This window comes from Mustela lutreola, chromosome 14, assembly GCF_030435805.1.
Source record: "Mustela lutreola isolate mMusLut2 chromosome 14, mMusLut2.pri, whole genome shotgun sequence".
NCBI lineage: Eukaryota > Metazoa > Chordata > Mammalia > Carnivora > Mustelidae > Mustela > Mustela lutreola.
This window is the reverse complement of record NC_081303.1, coordinates 42,551,489-42,572,082: the sequence shown is the minus strand read 5'-3', so window position 1 is coordinate 42,572,082 and position 20,594 is coordinate 42,551,489. Positions and strand designations below refer to the sequence as shown.

The 20,594-nt window shown below is 36.8% G+C and overlaps 1 protein-coding gene across 10 annotated transcripts in view; it reads left to right on the top strand.

The window, feature by feature from the left end:
• CD55 (CD55 molecule (Cromer blood group)) overlaps positions 1–11,956 on the top strand; it is a 34,322-nt gene extending 22,366 nt beyond the window's left edge. Inside the window, exons 10-12 of one of the 10 annotated variants that reach the window (XM_059147121.1) lie at positions 1,602–1,668; positions 3,012–3,115; positions 3,966–4,135. In XM_059147121.1, the coding sequence (XP_059003104.1) occupies positions 1,602–1,668; positions 3,012–3,105 (161 nt within the window). In that variant the 3' untranslated portion in view covers positions 3,106–3,115; positions 3,966–4,135. Of the gene's footprint in view, positions 1–1,601; positions 1,669–3,011; positions 3,116–3,965; positions 5,030–6,911 lie in introns of those variants that run through there. The other 9 variants (XR_009347660.1, XR_009347657.1, XR_009347659.1 and 6 more) reach the window with 9 other exon arrangements.
• The last annotated feature ends 8,638 nt before the right edge of the window (positions 11,957–20,594 follow it).

The window sequence follows — 20,594 nt, the reverse complement described above, 5'->3', positions numbered from 1 at the left end:
AAAATCACATAATTTTCCTACCTGAAAGCTCATTAGTTAGCAAGAACATTGATATCATAGCCATAATTTCATTGTGTCATTTATTCTGAGTTGTAGGTCTCAAATTGGCACCAATATACACTTGGGTTCATTTTCCATAGGTACCAAGAGAATTTTGAGATCATAACTATTGCCTCTATACTTTAAAGTCTTCTTTATTTATAATTTGGGAAGTAATACTCCTCTTAGTTTACTGAGGAACCATTTATGTAAAATCCAGTTTTTCATATTTCTGTATTTTGATCTAGTTTCCTGTGAAAACATCGGTCTCGGCACACATTCTTCTAGAATTACATGTATGTGCTTGTCGGTGTTTTAAGAATAGGATTTTGGTTCTACCATCTGTATATTCTGGATCACTTTAAAATTTTCTATCTTCATTTATCATTCAACTTGAAAATGGGATGGTTTTACAACCATTGAAAATGGTGGAGTTAATGGAAGTGCTAAAGGGAAAAGAAACCCCAAATTTTTGAGGAGCTATGATTTATTTTATGAATGAAGTCTTCCGAAATAATGATATGGTGCTAGGGGATCCACTAAAGAAATTGATTGGGTAAAATACTGTAAAAACTTACCTGTCATAGAAATAGGTGTTTTGTTGAATCATGTATCCATACGACAGTGCAATTGTGTGACTTGAGCGTTTTGCTGATTTGGAACCAATTTGTGATTTGGTCATATTAGTTTCAGTTGCTTTCCTAGTGTCCTCTCTAATTTCTTTTGCCATGCAGATCAAAAGACTAGAGCTCAAGGACATTGCAGGGTGGCGTGGGGGAAAAAGGGAGACCTAGAATGGTATGGAGAAAGGGCACACAGGTGGTTTGGAGAAGAAAGATTGTGTGTAGAAATCAAACTATAAAAATTACTGTTGACCAACTTATTTGACCATTATTTTTCTGTCATGAAACTCAAAATAGTGCATTTAATCTCCAAAGGAATTATTAGCGTTCTTAAATGAAGTTGTATCTACAACAGGCTAAACACTGAATAGCATATCCTGTAAGCGACATAAATGTGTTTTAGCCTCCATGCACAGGTGATATTACCTTTCCTGGGATGGGCTAATGCCTACAGCTCTTACCTTAACTAGGAACAAAGTAAATGGCCTTCCCATTCACCACATAGATAACCCTTCCCTGTCTGAGACTCCGTTTTCTCATCTACTCAATGTGAGTGAACTCCAAGACACTGTCTAGTGCTAAAATTACGGAACACCGTCATCGTGTTTGACCAACCAATGATCAAAGCATTTACAATGGAGCATGGTGGGGATGAAACACTTTGGAACCCTCTCCAGGAGGTTAAACACATCCTATTTGAGCATGGTGATAGTTTAAATATTTTATTTCTTTTTTCTTTGAATGAAAGCAGGATAAGTAGCATGCAATTTTTGCTGTCAAACTTGTGACGTAAGAAAGCCACATACAAAATGTAACTTGTGTCTCCTGTTTTTCTTTAACTTGACGCATAACCGGTGTGTTTGTCATTGTGACACTGCATTATGTCTATACCTGCTCGTGTTTCTATTAACTGTGTTACCACATTTTTTCCTCCTCAAGGACTTGCTGGTACTGTAGCTGGTACCCTAATTCTAGTCAAAATTTTCTGGCACCGTGGAAAATCAGGGTGAGCAGAAATTCTGATAATTTAAAAAAAAAAACACAACTCTTCTTAGCTTCTTTTCCAGTAAAACTTGACACTATATCAGAAGGTAACCTCTTTGATTAATTGTTTTTTGGTTTTGTTTTTTTTTTTACATGCTCTCTCTTTATTCCTTTTCTCAGTCATTACAGCCTTGGGTGAACAGACGTTGTGTCTTTTTCTCTTTAATTTTTCAGTAGACTCAAGGACATTAACATGTCAAAGGAAAGTGATTTGAAAAGCCCCATTCTCACTTCACAATCTATTAGCCAACTCACCTTTTTTCCCTACTCAGTATAATTGCTGATGGTATCTGTGTGTTACACAGAAGCAAAAACCTAGGGAAAAATCAGTCTCTATCAGATTCAGGAGGTTGCCTGTGATCAGGCCTTTTTCTGAGTTATATTTATGAAAACATGCCAAAACAGCTAAAAACAGCCCCTTGGTTCAGAGGGTGCGTCCAGGAGCCTGACTGCTTGCTATGAATCCTCCCAGGGGTTGAAGTTTACACATGGTAAGCCCTCAGATGGTTGAACAGCAGCACATAGAGAAGAAATCAGTATTACTTGAAACATCTGATCTGCATTGAATGTGCATGTGTTAAGTATAATGTCATAGTGGGCTCTGACCTATGCTGTAGACAGAGGATTATTTAAATTGACCCTCCTCTGTTTTATAGATTTTACTGTTCAGAAAATTTACCATGGAGTTTATATAAACTAGAATTATTTCTAAACTGTCCTAATGCCTATTTTTTTCCCCATTAATTAAAAGCAACTCTAATGCTATCACTAAATGGCCTGGTTTAATTTTGGGGGTGATGTGAGCTATCTACTTTTTACCCTCTGTAACTCTTATTTCTCCTTAAATTAACAATATTATTGAAGCCTATTATAAGCTAAAATGTGTAAATGTTCGTTAAATCACTAAATGGTTCCGTCTTTTACTAAAATAATGTGAGCACTGGGTCCTGGGCTTTGTGGGCTTTTAAGTCGATACTTGTTTACTGCCAATTGAGTGTTCTAGAAGCTTAATAGCAGATGTAGTAAACTAGAACTTCAGATTTTTCAGGGACTTTTTAAGAATGTAGTTTAGAGTCCACCAAAAATGAACAGAATTTGAAGTCCTATAAAGTGGGTTAAGTTGGTACAGATGCCTGAGCAAAACTACTGTGGAAAAAACCAAGGATTTCCTTACTCCTTTTAAAAATGGAGGGTTCCCATACGTTTAATTAAAAGGGATGTGATTGTAAGGAAATGCTGATACTGCTTTTCAGCTGAAATGGAAATTATATAATTCAACTAGTGTTTTCCTTCTCTACTGTTCAGCTCTTACACATTCACGAAAAACAGCAAACCAAGCAAAGTTACATTTCATAATTTAAGTGTGACTGGTGATGCCTCAGAAGTTAAGACCTGGTAAATCATAAAAGGTATATGGTTTTATGAAGTCGTACTTCTCTGTCTTGCAAAATGTCCATCAGTAAGCCAGGACAGGTTTTATCCATGACTGTTCAAGGATAATAGGAGCTCAGACCTCTATTATCTTGTCAGACTGGTTTTTCTTCGTTGAGCGACTGACTGACACTTTAGGTCTGTCATTAGCATGATGTCATCCATGCTCCACTCACCATCTCATCTTGTATTTCGCACTCAGTTTACTGAAATGATTGGATACTAGTGATGCCACAAATATTTGGGGGGGGACTGAGAAGTGGATACTTTAGGGCTTACAAATAGGAATGCCTTCTTTATGAGTGTTTGCATCATGAGATGATTGACTTGTACTGTTTCTCCTTTTTGCTTGGTGGGTTTTAAGAGTTTCCAGTGTGTAGGAATTAAGATTTGTTTTATGGTATCTTTTGTAAGTCATGCTTATAGATCTTTTATCTCCTTTATGTTATACAAAATTATGACACAACAGTAACTTAATGTAAACGAATCTATGAAACGTTCTAGGTGTCTTCCTCAAAGTGTCTTTTGGTGAAACTTTTCTCTAATGCATGTGTCAGGGGTTTTCATTGACTCTTAATCTGGAAGTACCTTAAGTGATTCTAACTTGGCTACTTAATTTCAAGAAACTAAAAAACTCATGTGACATATTTTAGTTGGTGTTGCTATAGCTAAACTGGCTGAGGTTGGATAACTTACTAACTTTGCATGTGTTTTGCATGCCCTATTATGGATTAATTTTCATTGTCTATCACATCATAACCAAAAGATTAATGTGTATCATCAGTCAATAAAATTATTTTGATGTTAACTCTCTTTTTTAACTTTCAGGACACACATGTATAATACTGACAGTCTTGTTTATGATGCTAGTAACCATTGGCTAGCTGATTTAGCCAAAGAAGAATTAAGAAGAAAATGCACACCAGTATGCAGAGTATTTCTAGTTTCTTAGACCTTTCTGGAGGAGCGGACAAAATAAATGTAATAGTGCTCTTCGTTTCGCATGTTATCATTGTCCTTAAGGTGCATAGGAAAACCAACGAAGCAAGGAGAAGAGAATCTGCCCTGGGACACTCCCCAAACTCTCGAAAATAGAAGAACTTGCAAGATTTAGGGTGATTACTTTCCTCAAAGTTTAGGAAACTGTAGAGGTTTGTTTGTACTTAGAACATGAGCATGAAGTAAAGGAAATGTGTCATTTTTTTCCCACTAGATATGTAGTGTTATTTTTGTTTACAAAGAAAATTAGAAACTAAAAACAGTAATTGGTATTGGAAAGAAACAAAAAACCTAGCCTCTTCTGAGCAAAATTGCTGAAGAGAGATGAACTGTATTATAAAATAACTCTTGATTGTAAGGCATTTTCTTCTTTTCTCATTCCATTAAAATTAGTCTGAATGGGTTAGCAAATATTTTAAAGGGAAAACGTGCTTATGATGTGAGAATGTTGATTTTCTTGGGTTCGTTGGTGGCAAAGGAGGAATACAGAATGAAGGAATAACTCTTTCTTTGTCCCACAAGTACAGGTATCCAGTCAGGACTTAGCCTCTCACTTGTAAGTTAGATGGATTGGCTATAATTTTGTTTAAGGACAATTTTTTTTTTCTCTTGGAGAAGAAACCCTATGGAAGGGTGAAAGGTGTCTCCACTAACTTAATATCTCTAAAAGTATCCAGCGATATTATATTAACATAAGAAAAGAGTCTATATTTCTGAAGTGAGATATTCATAGCCAAATTGTAAATCTTATTCTTTTGTAATACTGAGATTAATTTATTTATATTTATTTATGTCAATGAATGCATTGGTTTTACATGTATAGCAAGACAAGTTCAAGAAGATATGTAAAGAAAAATTTATTTTCCCTAAATAGAAATAAATAATTGATCACATTTTTTGTCTCATGTAGTATTTGAAATTTATTTTCTTGGATATAAATAATTTATTTCTAAATTATAGATTTTTCTCCTGCCTCCTGTAAGTATTTTAGAATGCTGTCCATTGCTTCTCCTGGGGTGAAACATTTTCATTTACTTTGAAATTATACCATATTGTACTTTGTCAAGCACGTCATAGTCTCATAGTAGAGCTGTGTCCCTTATTACTGATTTACCTAAGGATAATCATATTAATTTCTAAATTATTATACATTCTTATCATCTTACCAGTTATATTTAAGTGTTGGAATAGACTAGAATACACAGATAACTAAACTTAACAATAATTTTTTTCTCATATTGCTTCATCTGTTTTGCTGTTGAAGTATTTTAAATTCAATATACATCATAGTATTTTGCTATAAATAATTCAATATGTATTTCTAATAATAAGGACGAATTTTCAACCTAGCTACAATTGTCACAACTAATCAGATTAACAAGAATTTTCTCATAGTTTCTAATATTCGGAAATTCTTTTATCTCTTTTGAAAGTTCTGTGTATAGCCACACATGCAACAACTAATTAATTAGTTAAATGAGAAAGCCTCCTCTGCCTACGCTGTGACAGTCTGGGTGCTTCCTAGGGTGGTAGCAAGGATAGCATCAATTCAGTCATTCAGAAAAATACCTAAGAGCCTACCATGAACAGGTCACCATGTGCTAGGGGTGAGCTTGTCAAAGTCACTACGATACAGTGGCTGCCTTCAATTTGCTTATATTCTATCACAGAGAAACCAAAACTAACACTTACTGAGAGAAAGTGTAGAATTACAAAAGCGTTGTAGTAATCACCTGTACAGAATACAGAGCGTGCCTGAGCTATCTTTGCTACATGGGTGAGTGGTGGGTGGTGGGAGGGGGGCATTCAAAATAGGATGTGAATTATGGTAGAAGAAATAAGAGATTTTGCCAAGCAGGAAGAGAGCCTGCAAACAATGCAGCAGGCTCAAAGTAGGAAGGTCTCAGGGAGAAGACTTGTGTTTATTGTAGAAGTAAAAATCATTAAGTTCCAAATATATATTCTGCCTTGATTAAAGTTAGAATCAATGAACACAGGTTTATAATACCAAGAAATTTAGACATTGGGAAATATTGAACTTGAGCAATACAATACATTGAGTTAGCCTGTGTATCTTATTATTTAGATCAAGGTAAAGCTAAAAAAATATATTTAACAGTTATTTTGAAGAAAATGGTATAAACAGTAGGTATATTGTGGGTAATGGCATTTTCTTTTAGGATTTATAATTACTTTGTGTCCTGTTGTCATGAACTTGAATCATTTTATTTTTTCCCAAGGTAAGCTCTCCTTTGAGATTATGCTTTGATTGCAAAGATTTTGTTGCCTTTACTTTTGAGACTGATGCTGGTTTGTTGCAGGAAATTATACTTGCTTACCACAGAAATTTGCCTTTTATTATAGTTAACCTACTATCACGATCAGATTTCATGGAACACTTGAACATTAGTAGTTTTTGTCTTACCACACCCTAGCTTTTTTTTTTTTTTTTTTTTTTTAATTTGGTTAATGCCAGAGTGGAGTGGAAATGCCTTGTTTTCTATTCAAAAACTTGAATGTTCCCTCCACCCCTTTGCCTAAATTAAAAACAACCTCTTCTGTAAAGTCAAAGCTTCCTTTGCAAACCTACCCCAGTGGTGGCTGGTTCATTTTCATACTCCATGTGCCTCCGTGTTGAGAAATGGTGGTATTCTTTTCCTTAATTCCCATGGCCTCTACTTCTGTCCCTCTCAAGTTCCCCATATATTCTTTAGAAAGAGTAACTATTCTTTCACTTTAGCAGGGCAATTTACTAAAATGTTTTTTTCCCTATAGTTTCTCTCTCTCAATTCCAAGCAGGTAGCCAAATTTTGGTCTTCCTTGCTACATGGGAACATCATGACCTGTGGAAGCAGAACCAGTTAAAGACAACTCTCTTTCTTGCCATTCTTCTCTGAAATCCTGTACTCTCCACATGGACTAATGAAGCGGTGGTGAGGTAGGTAGAAGAGAATCAGGAAGAGAGAAGATTCCTATGAACAACAAAGAAGACCTGTGTTGCTCAAAGTCTCTGATCCAAGCATCCTGACAGTTTCTAGGGTGGGGGAGGTAAGGACTCAGAGGTGAGTGATGGGATGTATAATGTTATATTTTGAAGCTGGGACTAACAGGATTTATTAAAGGATCAGGTGTGCAGTTAAAAAGGGGAAGAGTAATTGAGGAGGACCCCAAAGGTTTTCGCTTAAGCAACAGAAAGGAAACAGTCTCTCTTTCCTAACCTTACTTCCCTTGGGAAAGACTTTTATAACAGAAAGATCAATAGTTTGATTTACCCATGGTAAGTTCGAGATGCCTTTTAGACATCAAAGTGAAGATGTTGTAAGCATGTCAAAAATACAAATCGGAAGCTCTGAAGAGGGGTCTAGGCTTGAGATCTATATTGGGGAGTCATCAGTAAGAGAACATGTTTCAATGAACCCAAATGAAAAAAACAGGATGAAGACTTACATTCAACATTAGGGTTTACAATACGGAGGTCATTGGTGGCCTTGACCAAAGCTCTTTCAGTGGGGTGGTTGTAAAAAAGGTTAGGTGGAGGGGCTAAAACAGAGACTGGGATGAGAGAGATTTTTTTTTTTTTAAGATTTTATTTATTTATTTGACAGAGAGAAATCACAAGTAGGTGGAGAGGCAGGCAGAGAGAGAGAGAGGGAAGCAGGCTCCCTGCTGAGCAGAGAGCCCGATGCGGGACTCGATCCTAGGACCCTGAGATCATGACCTGAGCCGAAGGCAGCAGCTTAACCCACTGAGCCACCCAGGCGCCCGGGATGAGAGAGATTGAAGAGAGCCAATGCAGATGAATATGGACAACTTTTCTGAAAAGCTTTACCAAAAAGTTCGGGCAGAGAAATGTTTGCTGGAACATACTGTCTGCTCAAGGGAGATTTTGTTTTAAAATATGGCGAAAATTACATCATGTATGCTGATGGATATGATGCAGGAGAAAGAAGGAAGTATCTCCCAAAGTCCTTGAGGAGGTGAGAGGTAATTGACTCCATCCTGAGAAGTGGTATAGCTAAGTCGTTAAGAGCATAGATTTTGGAGACAGACTGCCTGAGCCAAATCACACCCCTGCCATTTAACAACTGCGTGACTTTAGAAAAATTCCTTGTCTGTGTACCTTAGTTATCTATCTATAAAGTGCCTTTCCATCTGTAAAGTGGGGATACATAGAATTGCTGTGAGAATTAAGTTATAAACATAAAGTGTTTAGAGTAGTGCCAACCACAAAGGAAGGGCTCAGTAAGTTTTAGCTCTTCTTAGTGCAAAAATGGAAAGGAATCTAGAAATACGTAAAGTGACGCTGGAATGAGAGTCATTGTAAGAAATGACCTTTCACAACACTTGCAACTCTGCTGGCCGAAACATATCTATGTATGGAACATCAGGAAGGGTTTAGGAATCCCATGTGTTCTGCTTTACCCTGGATTCCTATATTCTCAGGAAGTCACATTATAGCCAACACCCTTTGCCACTAGTATTGCAGATGTGCCCTCAGGAGGTTCGTTTTTGTTCATTTTCCTCCAAGGCCACTTCAGAATGACCATGAGTGGACCAGAGTGGACTCTGTTCCCCTTGGAGTAGACAGCTGTGAAGCCCACTTACTGCCATGAAATTTGGGGCACCCCAAACTTGACCAGCCAAAGGTTTTCTAAGTCCAGGATCTCAATTTCTTTGACTACATAGTTTCCTCAAAAACTCAGTGGGCTTCCGATCTGTTCACTTCCACTGCATACTACGGGATAGTTGCCACTGCCAAGTAATTTACTAAACTGAATTCTCAATCCTGATCTCTTTCTTCGCCTCCTACTCACCATCTCATTCTTTCCCTTATTTCTGCAAGTTCTCACGCACTGGGGCTTATTTTCCTGTGTGCCCGGTTGCCTTTGCAAAATTACTTGTTGGGATTCCCTAAGGCATAGGGTAAAGCTACTCTTTCCAGAGATACTTTAGTTTACCATATACTAATTTTATTTGGCAGGGTCATCTGGGTGCTACCTTAAACCACATTTAGAACATGAGCTTTCCTGACCCACCTAGGTCTTGAGAACTTGGACTGGGAATCCTCACCATGACTGGATGATTGCCACTAATTCTTAGGGTTAAGTTTTTATGTTTCTATTCATTTTTTTTTTCTTCTGTTTCATTCAACACTATGGCAATCTTCCCTACAATCTTCTGGGGTTAGGGTCAGAAAAGGCCAGGTTTACTTTGGGTTCACTCTGAGCCTGAGGGTAGAGTCCTTTACTAGCCCCTGGGCCCATGAAATTAAAAGGATAAACATAAGTTTTCTGATATCAGTAAATGGCCCTATGGCAGATTTAATTTTGTTATTGATATTTTCCTTTTCTTTCCTGGGTTCAGTTTTGCAATCAGAGTTAACTGTGGCAATCCGCATGCTGTTTTGTTGGCTTATCAATGGGTTTAAGACAATTTCTAATGTTTTAAATCCAGTTCCCTTGGTTACTTCTTAGTGATTAGTCCAAATCTTAGGCCACCACTCTTGAAAAATAGAATTACTAAGCCCAATGTGTGAAAAGCGAAATGTCAAAAGAAAAAAAAAGGACATGTCAGAATAATATAATATTTGTAAATTTAAAATATTAAGTCAAAGAAAAATATACATAGTTGACCTTTCCTTGAGCAGCATGGGTTGGAAGTACATAAATCCACTTACATGTGAGTTTTTTTTTTTTTAACCATACAGTATTGCAAATGTATTATCTCCTCCTCATGCTTTTCTTAACATTTTCTTTTCTCTAGCTTTATTATAAAAATATAGTAAATAATGCATATAACATCCAAGATATTTATTAATTGACTATGTTATTGGTAGGGCTTCTGGTCACCAGTAGGCTATTTGTAGTAATGTTTTGGGGGAGTCAGAAGTTATATGTGGATTTTCTACTGTGTAGGAAGTCATCCTTTCACCCCTGTATTATTCAAAGTCAACTGTAATTTCAAGTGTTATAAATTGTGAATGGTCAAAAACATTTCAAACTGTACAAGAAAAATTTCTCATTGATAGTGGCCATCAAGCTTTTGAAAAGATCATTAAAGATTCATGATCGGGAATTATATAGAGTATTTCAAGAACAAAATTCTATATAAAAAGTTATGAAAAAGCTACATAAGTGAGAAAGCCGAAGTTTCTCATTTAAAAATTTGAGAATATTTTATTTGGAAATTTCATATACGTTCAATATACAAGACCTTTCCTGATTCTTGTATTTTATTATTCTTATCATAACTATGTGATATTTTTAATGTAAGAATTTTTTCATCACTCCCTAAATAGGCGTTCCCAGGGGTGCCTGGGTGGCTCAGTGGGTTAAAGTCTCTGCCTTCAGCTTGGGTCAAGATCCCAGGTTCCTGGGATCAAGCCCTGCATCAGGGCTTTCTGCTCAACAGGGGTCCTGCTTCTTCCTCTCTCTCTCTGCCTGCCTCTCTGCCTACTTGTGATCTCTGTCTGTCAAATAAATAAACAAAATCTTTAAATAAATAAATAAATAGGTGTTCCCAGAGACCTTCAGTTTATCATTGGATGACATAGAAATATCACAGTTTTCTATTTGTGCCCAGATATGAAAACAGTTAAAAGTATTGGGAGAGGGAGAAATCAACAAACATGCTAATTAAGAAATATAGAAGTAGCTGATTTTATTATTGAGAAAAGTAAATATAATATAAGTAGGAATACATGCAGGTAGCCAACAAATGGCCACAGAGCTGTAGAGGATTTTCAGCTCTATTTACATAAAATTAAAACTGCAGTTGTATACACTGTCCTAGTTTTACTAGACAGGATTTATTTTGCATCAGTGGTTACATGGAGTGAAGTCTGACACTCCAGCCTTTCCTAATTCCTTGTTTTTTTTTTTTTTAAGATTTGTATTTATTTATTTGAGAGGGGGAGAGGCAAAAGGAAAGGGAGAGAGAGAATCCAGAAAACAGGATCCCCACTGAGCATGGAGCCCAACGCGGGACTCGATCTCATAACCCGGAAATCACCACCTGACCCTAAACCAAGAGTCTGGACACAACCAACTGAGCTACCCGGGTGCCCGGAGTCTTTTCTAATTCTTTGTCAGGCTTGTTCTGATATTCTTATCTTCATAATTCTTTACCAAAATCTTCTATGTTTGCCCCTAGCAGTATAACTAGTTCATCTTAGTCTTTCTCTTCAAAATTCTTTAGTGAGGTTAGACTAAGCTCAGTTTCCACACAGAAACATTGTGTGCAGGGCCTCCAAGCAAAAATTTTTTTTTTTTTTTTCTGAGAATCCCCTGCCTAAAATGTAATTTGGCTTAAAAATGGATTACAAAATTCCTGGTTCCATGTGATGTATAGTCATTTTTTGATGAAAATTTAGAATGGTAGGTAGAGGAAAAGTACTTTTTTATGTGTTTATTATCTAATCCATGCACATGAATTATTCATAGTGTCCAGGGACCATCTCTCTCAGTTTGGATCCTAGATCCCCTACACTGTTTTATTCCTAAATGTGCCCAGTGTGCTACTCCTGGGTAGCTTTATAGTTCTTTGTGGCAGGAAAAGATGGCAACATTGTTCCTACTCACAATGCCATAGTTGTTTAGAACCTATTTATCTTGATATAGGTCTTCTTCTTCCTGCGGTTCCCTAATACGCATCTTTAATCCTGTCATTATTCATTATGCTGATCACGCTTTGTGCCACCTGTGAACACTGGCTTCCAATGACATTCAAAGGTTGCTACCGTGCTTCATTGATGATGCACAACACAAATGTGTTTTCCATTTTCCAGGCAGTGAAAATGCAAATAAAACTTCATTTTCTAATTGTGTTGTATTTACCCTTTGGAGTTTATGGTACGTGGTATGTCTTAACCTTGTGGTATGACTCTTTAGGTTATCATCACTGCATTCTTGGAATGGGACCTCTTTCAATGTAGACTGCATCTCTGCCTTCCATACCTTGCCTTCAGCTGCAAGGACAGGCTAGGGGGCTGTGGAGGGAGTAAAAAAGCAACCCATTAATGCAAAGATTACCCATCTCTTCCCAGCATGGCCTAACACTGAGCAAGGACAGCATGGCATCTCAAGTGAGTTGGAGGCAGGAGAGGGGGTTGAAAGGAAGGGTCATTGGTTTTGTGGAGCAACAGTCTGGAAAATTCTGAGGGGGAGATAAAAGTTGTCACTCCTGAAGATCTGCCTTCACATGGGCCAGCAGAAGAAGGGAACGACTGTTCTGGGTGCCACTGAGGGGGCACAGAAGATAAAGGATATCTGTTACTACTCTCGCCACCCCCAGGTACCATATTCCAAAGGTGCTAGAGGTGTCACCACAGTTGGAACAAATAGGTGAGGGCTGTCACAGGGGCCCACACACGTATTTACAAGCCCCAGGGCTGTGTGGTTGGTCGTCAACAGCCTTAAACTGGAAGGATGTAAATAATCCTAGCAGATGTAATCCAAGGATAACACAAGCTCAGCTTCTTCAATGCAGTGCTATAAAAAGAAAGTCATGAAGTGTATAGTTACATACAAACTACACTAAAAACAACTGGTTTTTATGAATTCAGGAGGAATTGCTGAATGTAGTAGAGTCTCAATGGTCATTTCATGGTGGGAGTGTCGAATTATCACTTGTTGATGCCCTAACTCCCCAGTGGAATGGTGTTTGGAGACTAGGCCTGTGGGAGGTACTTAGGGTTAAGAGGTCACAGGAGAGGGCCCTCATGATGGGATTGGTGCCCTTATAAGAAGAGACACCAGAAAGTTAGCCCTCTCTGTCTCCCCCACTGACCACACCGTTCGAAGACACGGTGAGAGGGTGGCCAACCATGAGCCAGGAAGAGAGGCCTCACCCAAACCAGCCATGCTGGCACTCGGATTTTAGCCTTCCAGCTTCTAGAATGGTGAGAAAATTAGTTTCTGTTGTGTATGGCATCTGGATGCGGTAGCTCCAACCAATACAGTAGCTAAATACAGTATTCACAACTTATTTTGTGTTTATAGAACACTAAATAATTTTGCTTTCATATATTTTAAAGGGACATTTTTTATATTTTAAACTGAAAAGTATGTTGATATCTCTAGCAGTATGATTTTGTGCAAGTTTTTTAACATTTCTGTTTCCTCATCTATAAATCTTCTGGTAGGACCTTATAGAATTTTTATAGGAATGAAATCTGCCAGTATTTGGAGGGTGCTGGGAGTAGTGCCTGGCCCAATATGCTGTGTGTTAATTAAATTAAATATAAGTAAAAATAAAGTGCATTTCTAATGTTATTTTATTGTATATTATATTTCTAAAAGTTGTCTTTTTACTATAAAAACGAATTTAGGCCTCATGCCTTCCATATTTGTTTTTCTCCTTTGGCCTCTTCATGACTATTAATTATTGGAATGTTGTTGAATAATTTATTATTTTCAGCAGAAACAATGAGGCCATTAAACCGTACCTCTTCCTTTTCCTCACCCAAAACCCCTCAAAGGATAGAAAATATTTATACCAGGGCAGAAAAACACTTTAATTTTTAATTTAGATTTTTCAACACAGCTAAAGTGTATGTATGCTATTTCTCCTCTCATCAAACTATACTATTATCTTTAGCCAGTGGTGTTAGAACATTTGAATAATATTTATTTGGAAGGCAACATTTTCAGATAGAAAAAAAAATTAACACTTTGTCCCCTGAATATTCATTTCTGTATCATATATAAATAATGGTTTTCTTTGAAAACACAGTTGTTGCAAGATAGGTAGTTCCAGTTTCTTCAAACTAGAGAGGCTTTTGTTGTTTTATTGTTTTTGCTTTTATATCAGAAAGAGCACATTTAAAACATTAGGAATGTTATCTTGATTTCTTATATTTTTTGAAGTCTTAGAGACTCTTCTCTGACTTATATATGCATTTAGTGGTTTTTTTGTAGTAATACACCATTGCATTTGGAAAACACTATTGTCTTTCTACTAAAGAACTAAGCACATAAATGGTTCTTGATCAACATTCCCTCCTTGGTCACTGGGTTTTATTCAGAATATATCAGGGTTGTCTTCATTCCCCTTTCACTTCTCAGGAAATATGTGGCCCCCAAAAACAAAGTGCTTCTAGAAGGCTGGAGACCCTATTTAGGATTCATGAATTTCCCCTGGATTCCCCTCTCCCTGTTTTTTAATTCATGGACTTTCATTCAGGGAAGAAAAAACAGATCAGCTTCAGTAGTACAATTTCATCAAATACTTGGGCGACAAAATGGAGGTTCGGACATCCTTTTTTGTCCAAAGAAAAACGAAATACCAAACACTGAGCCAGGGTTGGGAGAGGCATTCAACTCTGTGGTGCCTATCCCTGCCCGGAGTAAGCTTGCTTCTAGAAGAGACCATCCGTCACCAAGTGTGTTTAGCCACCAGGAGGTGGCAGTGCCCTGTGTGTCCACAGAGCTCTCTTGCTCTGCTGCTGCCCCCCCCTCCCCGCAGTACAGAAATAAAACCTCGCTCTGCTGGACCCTCAGCTCCCCTAAGAAAAAAACACCTGTTTCCTGCCTTTAACCAAACCAAGGTTCTAACCAGTTTCATAGGTAAAGTATCAAACGAGAAACAGGAAATTAAGCAGTTTAATCATTTTTCTTTAAGTTCCAAAGTTTGCAGATGTCCTCATGTCATTAAAAAAAAAAATCTGAATTCTATGGATCCAACCTCAGTGACAACCAGCTGCTGGGACAGATGGCAGCAGACAGATGGTCTTCGCTCTGAGCCCCAGATGGAGGTTAGTTTGGCTCTGTTAGCCTGCACTCCACCTCAGTTTAATCATTCAGTCCACAGAGGGTTGTTAATTTAAAAGAGATAAGGATGCTTATTTCTCTGTTTGAATAAGGAATCCAACAAGACTGCAGATTTTACTTTATCTTTTGAATGATGGGAAAAAAGAAAATGTTGAAGCTCTTCCTTAAAAGTAAGGCTCACAAGTATTCATTTATTTAGGGGGGTAGGGGCAAAGGGAGAGCGAGAGAGAGAGTTTTAAGCAGACTCCATGCCCAGCACGGAGACCGATGCAGGGCTTCAAACCCATGGCCCTGAGATGGTGACCTGAGTTAACATCAAGAGTCAGACACTTACCTGACTGAGCCACCCAGGCACCCTAGCTCACAAGTATTTATATCTTTGACAAAACAGATATGAATTTAAATATTACAACCAAGGCTATTATTATTAAAGGAACCAACAGAAGCCCATACTTTAAGGGAATATGTTACAAACCATAGGATGACTTTTACATAATACAGTTCTGAGACTCTTTTTGGGGGGAGATTGGGAGAAATACATTCCAACCAGGCGAGCACACAGTTAAGCAGCCAACTCAGGCTTTCCCCTGCTGAAAGTCCCATTCAGAGACAAAGGTCTTTCTAAGTTTAGGTAATTTATAATAAGACAGTATGCCATACTGCTCCGAGAAAACACTTATTTACTGTAAGACAAAAAAAAAAAAAAAAATCAAGACAATGGAACTATTTGTCACGGAAAATTTATTTTCTAAAAAAGCCCTGTGTTAAAAAAAAAAAAAAGCCCTATGTTGTGTTTAGGTTTCAGGAAAACTAGGAATCATTTAGCTTTACCATTTCTGTGGCCTCAGAAAGAAAAACAAGTGAAATTGCTTATCTTCGATGTCAAGAGTGCAGGAGTTATGCTGATTTTAAGATCTATTGTAATTTCATAATAGCTATTGTTTTATATCTTTAGTTATTTGAAACAATACTTGTCAAATTATAAAATTAATCGTGAAAGTTACTAATACATATTTCAGAATAGATAAACCAATAGACTGAAATGTTTTAATTGAGAAACAGTAACATGACACCAAAACATAATTAAGGATGAACTTGATATTTTAATTCAATAGAAAAAGAACAGAGTATTTTATATTTTAAAATGAGGCTGGCATAAATGCATATTGTTCTGGAAGACAAAAAGATTGCTGCACTACATCATTTACATAAATAAAATCTAGGTAGATTAAGCATCTAAAATATAAATATGTATCATTTAATTATCTTTATGTGAAAGTATATATATGTGGTAAGAATTGAGAATAACAATTGAATAAACTTGAACAATACCAGGAAACCGAAAGTTCTAAAGGAAAATATTTGATTACCTTCAAAATTATATATGGCATAAATCATTATTAATGTAAGCTAGAGAGACCAACAGATAATAATTTGCAACCAATATAATAGATAACAAACTAATATCCAATATAAAATGAACTCTACAATTACAAAGATAAACATTAAAATAAGAAATTGGATAAGCCAACAAATACACAATTACAGAGAAAAAATTACATACACCCAATAAAAATATAGAAAGAAGTTCAATCTCACAGGTATTCAAAGATGTGCAAATAAAAAATTATAGATTAATTTTCATTCATCAGATTGGCTAAATTTTAAGCATTCAGTGTTAAAAACATTTTGTTGGGCGCCTGGGTGGCTCAGTGGGTTAAGCCGCTGCCTTTGGCTCCTGTCATGATCTCAGGGTCCTGGGATTGAGCCCCACATTGGGCTCTCTGCTTAGCGGGGAGCCTGCTTCCTCCTCTCTCTCTGCCTGCCTCTCTGCCTACTTGTGATCTCTCTCTGTCAAATAAATAAATAAAATCTTTAAATAAAAAATAAAAATAAAAACATTTTGTTAAAGCAGACTTCCACAGCAGTGATAGTAGTGTCTGTTTCAACAATTGGACAGTAACTGGCAGTAATGATCACATTTAAAAACAGAATGTTTAACCTAGAAATTTCACTTTTATGATCTATATCCTATAAAAATATATGTGTTAATTTATAAAAACATATATACACATATAAGCACTTAATGTACATAAAAACACTTCCATTGTAGACAATAACCAGAGAAATAATAAAGGAAGATGTTGCTAATTTGAAGGTAGTCTTGAATCTACCAAGTGAAAAGAGCTACAGAATTTTAGGCAGAATTGACGAAGCAAATGCATCCATCTTGTCTTATTTTAGAAAAAAAAATCTTTAAATTTCATGACAGAAAGTAGTGCTGTATAATAGTTTTTATTAGAGGGGCACCTGGGTGGCTCAGTGGGTTAAGCCTCTGCTTTCAGCTCAGGTCCTGATCTCAGGGTCCTGGGATCGAGCCCCGCATCGGGCTCTCTGCTCAGGGGGGGAGCCTACTTCCTGCTTTCTCTCTCTGCCTGCTTCTCTGCCTACTTGGGATTTCTCTTTCTCTGTGTCAAATAAATAAAATACTTTAAAAAATAGTTTATATTAGATCTTTTATCATTCTTAAATAGAAAACTAGATTCTAGACACTGTTCTAATAACTTTACGTATGCAGTTTGACTTTATTCTGTTCTTATAACTGACCATCTTCTGTAGTTCAGTCCCAGAGACTTAAGGTATTAATATGGCATTTGGAAATTATCTGGAACATTTACACATGTCAAGCTTTCATATTAGTAAAATAGTAAATATTTAAACAAGTATATAAGAATGTCAAAAAACTTATCACATTGCATTACTGATATATATGTTCCTTTCTATATATATACAATATACAATTATTACACAATTATTGGAGGCTGAGGTGCTTTTTTCCCCTCTTTTAAATAGGCAAGTGAAAATTGATCACTTATGGTTATGTCTCCATCTAGTGGTAGAAATATATTTCAAGTATTTGTATAATAAGGCCATGGTCACACTAGGAAACATCTGAAGCGCTGAATAAATAGGAATTACAGTGGCTGCTATTGGGTAAACATCATCTGGGTCTCCACAGTTTATCTTGTTATATAGGGCGGAATTTTTTTCTGCTGACTGAAAACTTTATTTAAATTTTACTTTACTCAAATTAGTAGCATCAAGTTCTAAACATATTAACAAGACCCTTATGTGTAAGGTCTAAATTTCTAATATAAAAACATATATTAAAGATGCAAGTGGTGCAGCCACTTGGGAAAACAGTATAGAGGTTCCTCAGAAAATTGGAAATATGACCTGGCAATTGCACTACTAAGGATTTACCCCAAAGATACAAATGTAGTGATCCAAAGGGGCACCTGTACCCCAGAGTTCATAGCAGCAATGTCCACACAACAGCCAAACTATGGAAAGAGCCCAGATGTCCATTGACAGATGAATGGATAAAGAAGATGTGGTATATACATACAATGGAATACTATGCAGCCATCAAAAATGAAATCTTGCCATTTGCAAAGACTGTTGGAATTAGAAGTATTATGCTAAGCAAAATAAGTTAATCAGAGAAAGACAATTACCATATGATCTAACTCATATTTGGAATTTAAGAAACAAAACAGAGGATGATAGGGGAAGAGAGGGAAAAATAAAACAAAATGAGATCAGAGATGAAGATAAACCATGAGAGACTCTTAACTATAGGAAACAAACTGAGGGTTGCTGGAAGGGAGGTGGGTGGGGGGATGAGGTAAATGAGTGATAGACATTGAGGGCATATGATGTAATGAGCACTGGTTATTATATAAGACTAATGAATTACTGAACTCTGCCTCTGGAAATAAGAATACACTATATGTTAATTAGTTGAAAAAAAAATCCACTAATTTGAATGTGAAAAAAAATGAAGAGGCTAGTTGTTCTTATTTATGTGATAGAGTCATTTAGCTATCTGACCATTTTCTCAGATCAGCCTCAAGCTAAATTTTAGAGCTGATGTTATTCACATTTATATATAACCCTCAGACTTTTTATTTTTTTTTAAGATTTACTTTTTTTTTTTAAGATTTTATTTATTCATTTGACAGAGAGAGATCACAAGTAAGCAGAGAGGCAGGCAGAGAGAGAGGAAGGGAAGCAGGCTCCCTGCTGAGCAGAGAGCCCAATGCGGGACTTGATCCCAGGACCCTGAGATCATGACCTGAGCCGAAGGCAGCAGCTTAACCCACTGAGCCACCCAGGTGCCCCTAAGATTTACTTATTTATTTGAGAGAAAGAATGTGTGTGCACAAGAAAGGGGAGGGACAGAGAGAGAGAAAATCTCCAGCAGACTCCCTGTTGAGCAAAGAGCCCAACTTGTGGCTGGATCATAATATGGTCCTGAGATCATGACTTGAGCTGAAATCAAGAGTTGGACACTTAACTGACTGAACTACCGAGGTGCCCCTGCCCTCAGGTATAAAATGTAAACAAAACCAGAGAGGGAGACAAACCATAAGAGACTCTTAATCATAAGAAACAAACTAAGAGTTGCTGGAGGGGAGGGAGTGAAGGGATGTAATGGTGATAGGCATTAAGGAGGGCATGTAGTGTAATGAGCACTGGGTATTTTGTAAGACTGATGAATCACAAGCCTGTGCCTCTAAAATCAATAATACATTATATGTTAATTAATTGAATTTAAATTAAAAAGGTTAAAAAAAAGGTAGGTACTTTTGTGATGACTCTCCATTAACTAAATGAATCTTTCTGAGCCTTCATTTCTTTATCCGTAACAATATTGACATTTGAGAAACCTCCAATACTTCCTGCATTTATTCATATGGTCTCAATCAGCACTTCCCACAACTTTGCCAGGAAGTAGGAAAAGTATTTATGTCTCTGTCTTCTGATGAAGGAAATATGGTGTAAAGAGATCTTAAAACTAATCCAATCTCAATAAACAAGTAAATGTCTGACATGGAAATGTACCATAGACTTCCTGATTCCAATTTTAGTGTCTTTTATAAGTCCTTCCCTCACTTCCAATTATGATAATTAAATGAATGAATATTTGTACAAATGTTTAAATCCAATAGGAATTTAAGTCACTAAAATTATAAAGAGAACAATGAGGTTTTTGAATGTGAGAAGGTTAGTGGGAGATAAGATAGAAAAATGCTTCATAAAAGTACGTACATCAGGCTGAATTGAGCTGACCATCAAAATAAAAAGCATCCAGAAATTTGAGAAGCTTTATGTACATACAATTTATACAAATACATATTTTCTACCTTCCCACACTTTTTCTACTCCATCTTCCTAAAACACCATTGGGTCAATTATTGCTATGTTAAGATTTCTGTCATAAATTTGAAGAATGACAAGGAGAAGATGTTATATAGCCCAACAAACAAGAAAGAAAGAAACAGGCTAAGCATGTATATTTGTTGACTGTCTTTGTGAGGTGCTGTGTGTACAGAGTGTACATGTGGGTGGAGGCTGGAGGCCAGCTGTGAAGATGACTAATTCTGGTTCTTTTCTTTAAAAAGTTCTTTTTTCTCCTGCTCCTATGCATCCATTTTCCATTTTGCTCTATTTCCATCAAAAGAATTGTGACTTGGATAAAACAGACAAGGAAAAGGGAAGAGAGATCAAGCTGAGTACATCCTTCTGTTGTCCTGTCAAGGTTCCCTACCATCAGAACAAGTCACCCAAGCCCACCTGGAGGTCCACTGTGCTTCCTAGTACCTTAGGAACCTGCTATATGGAC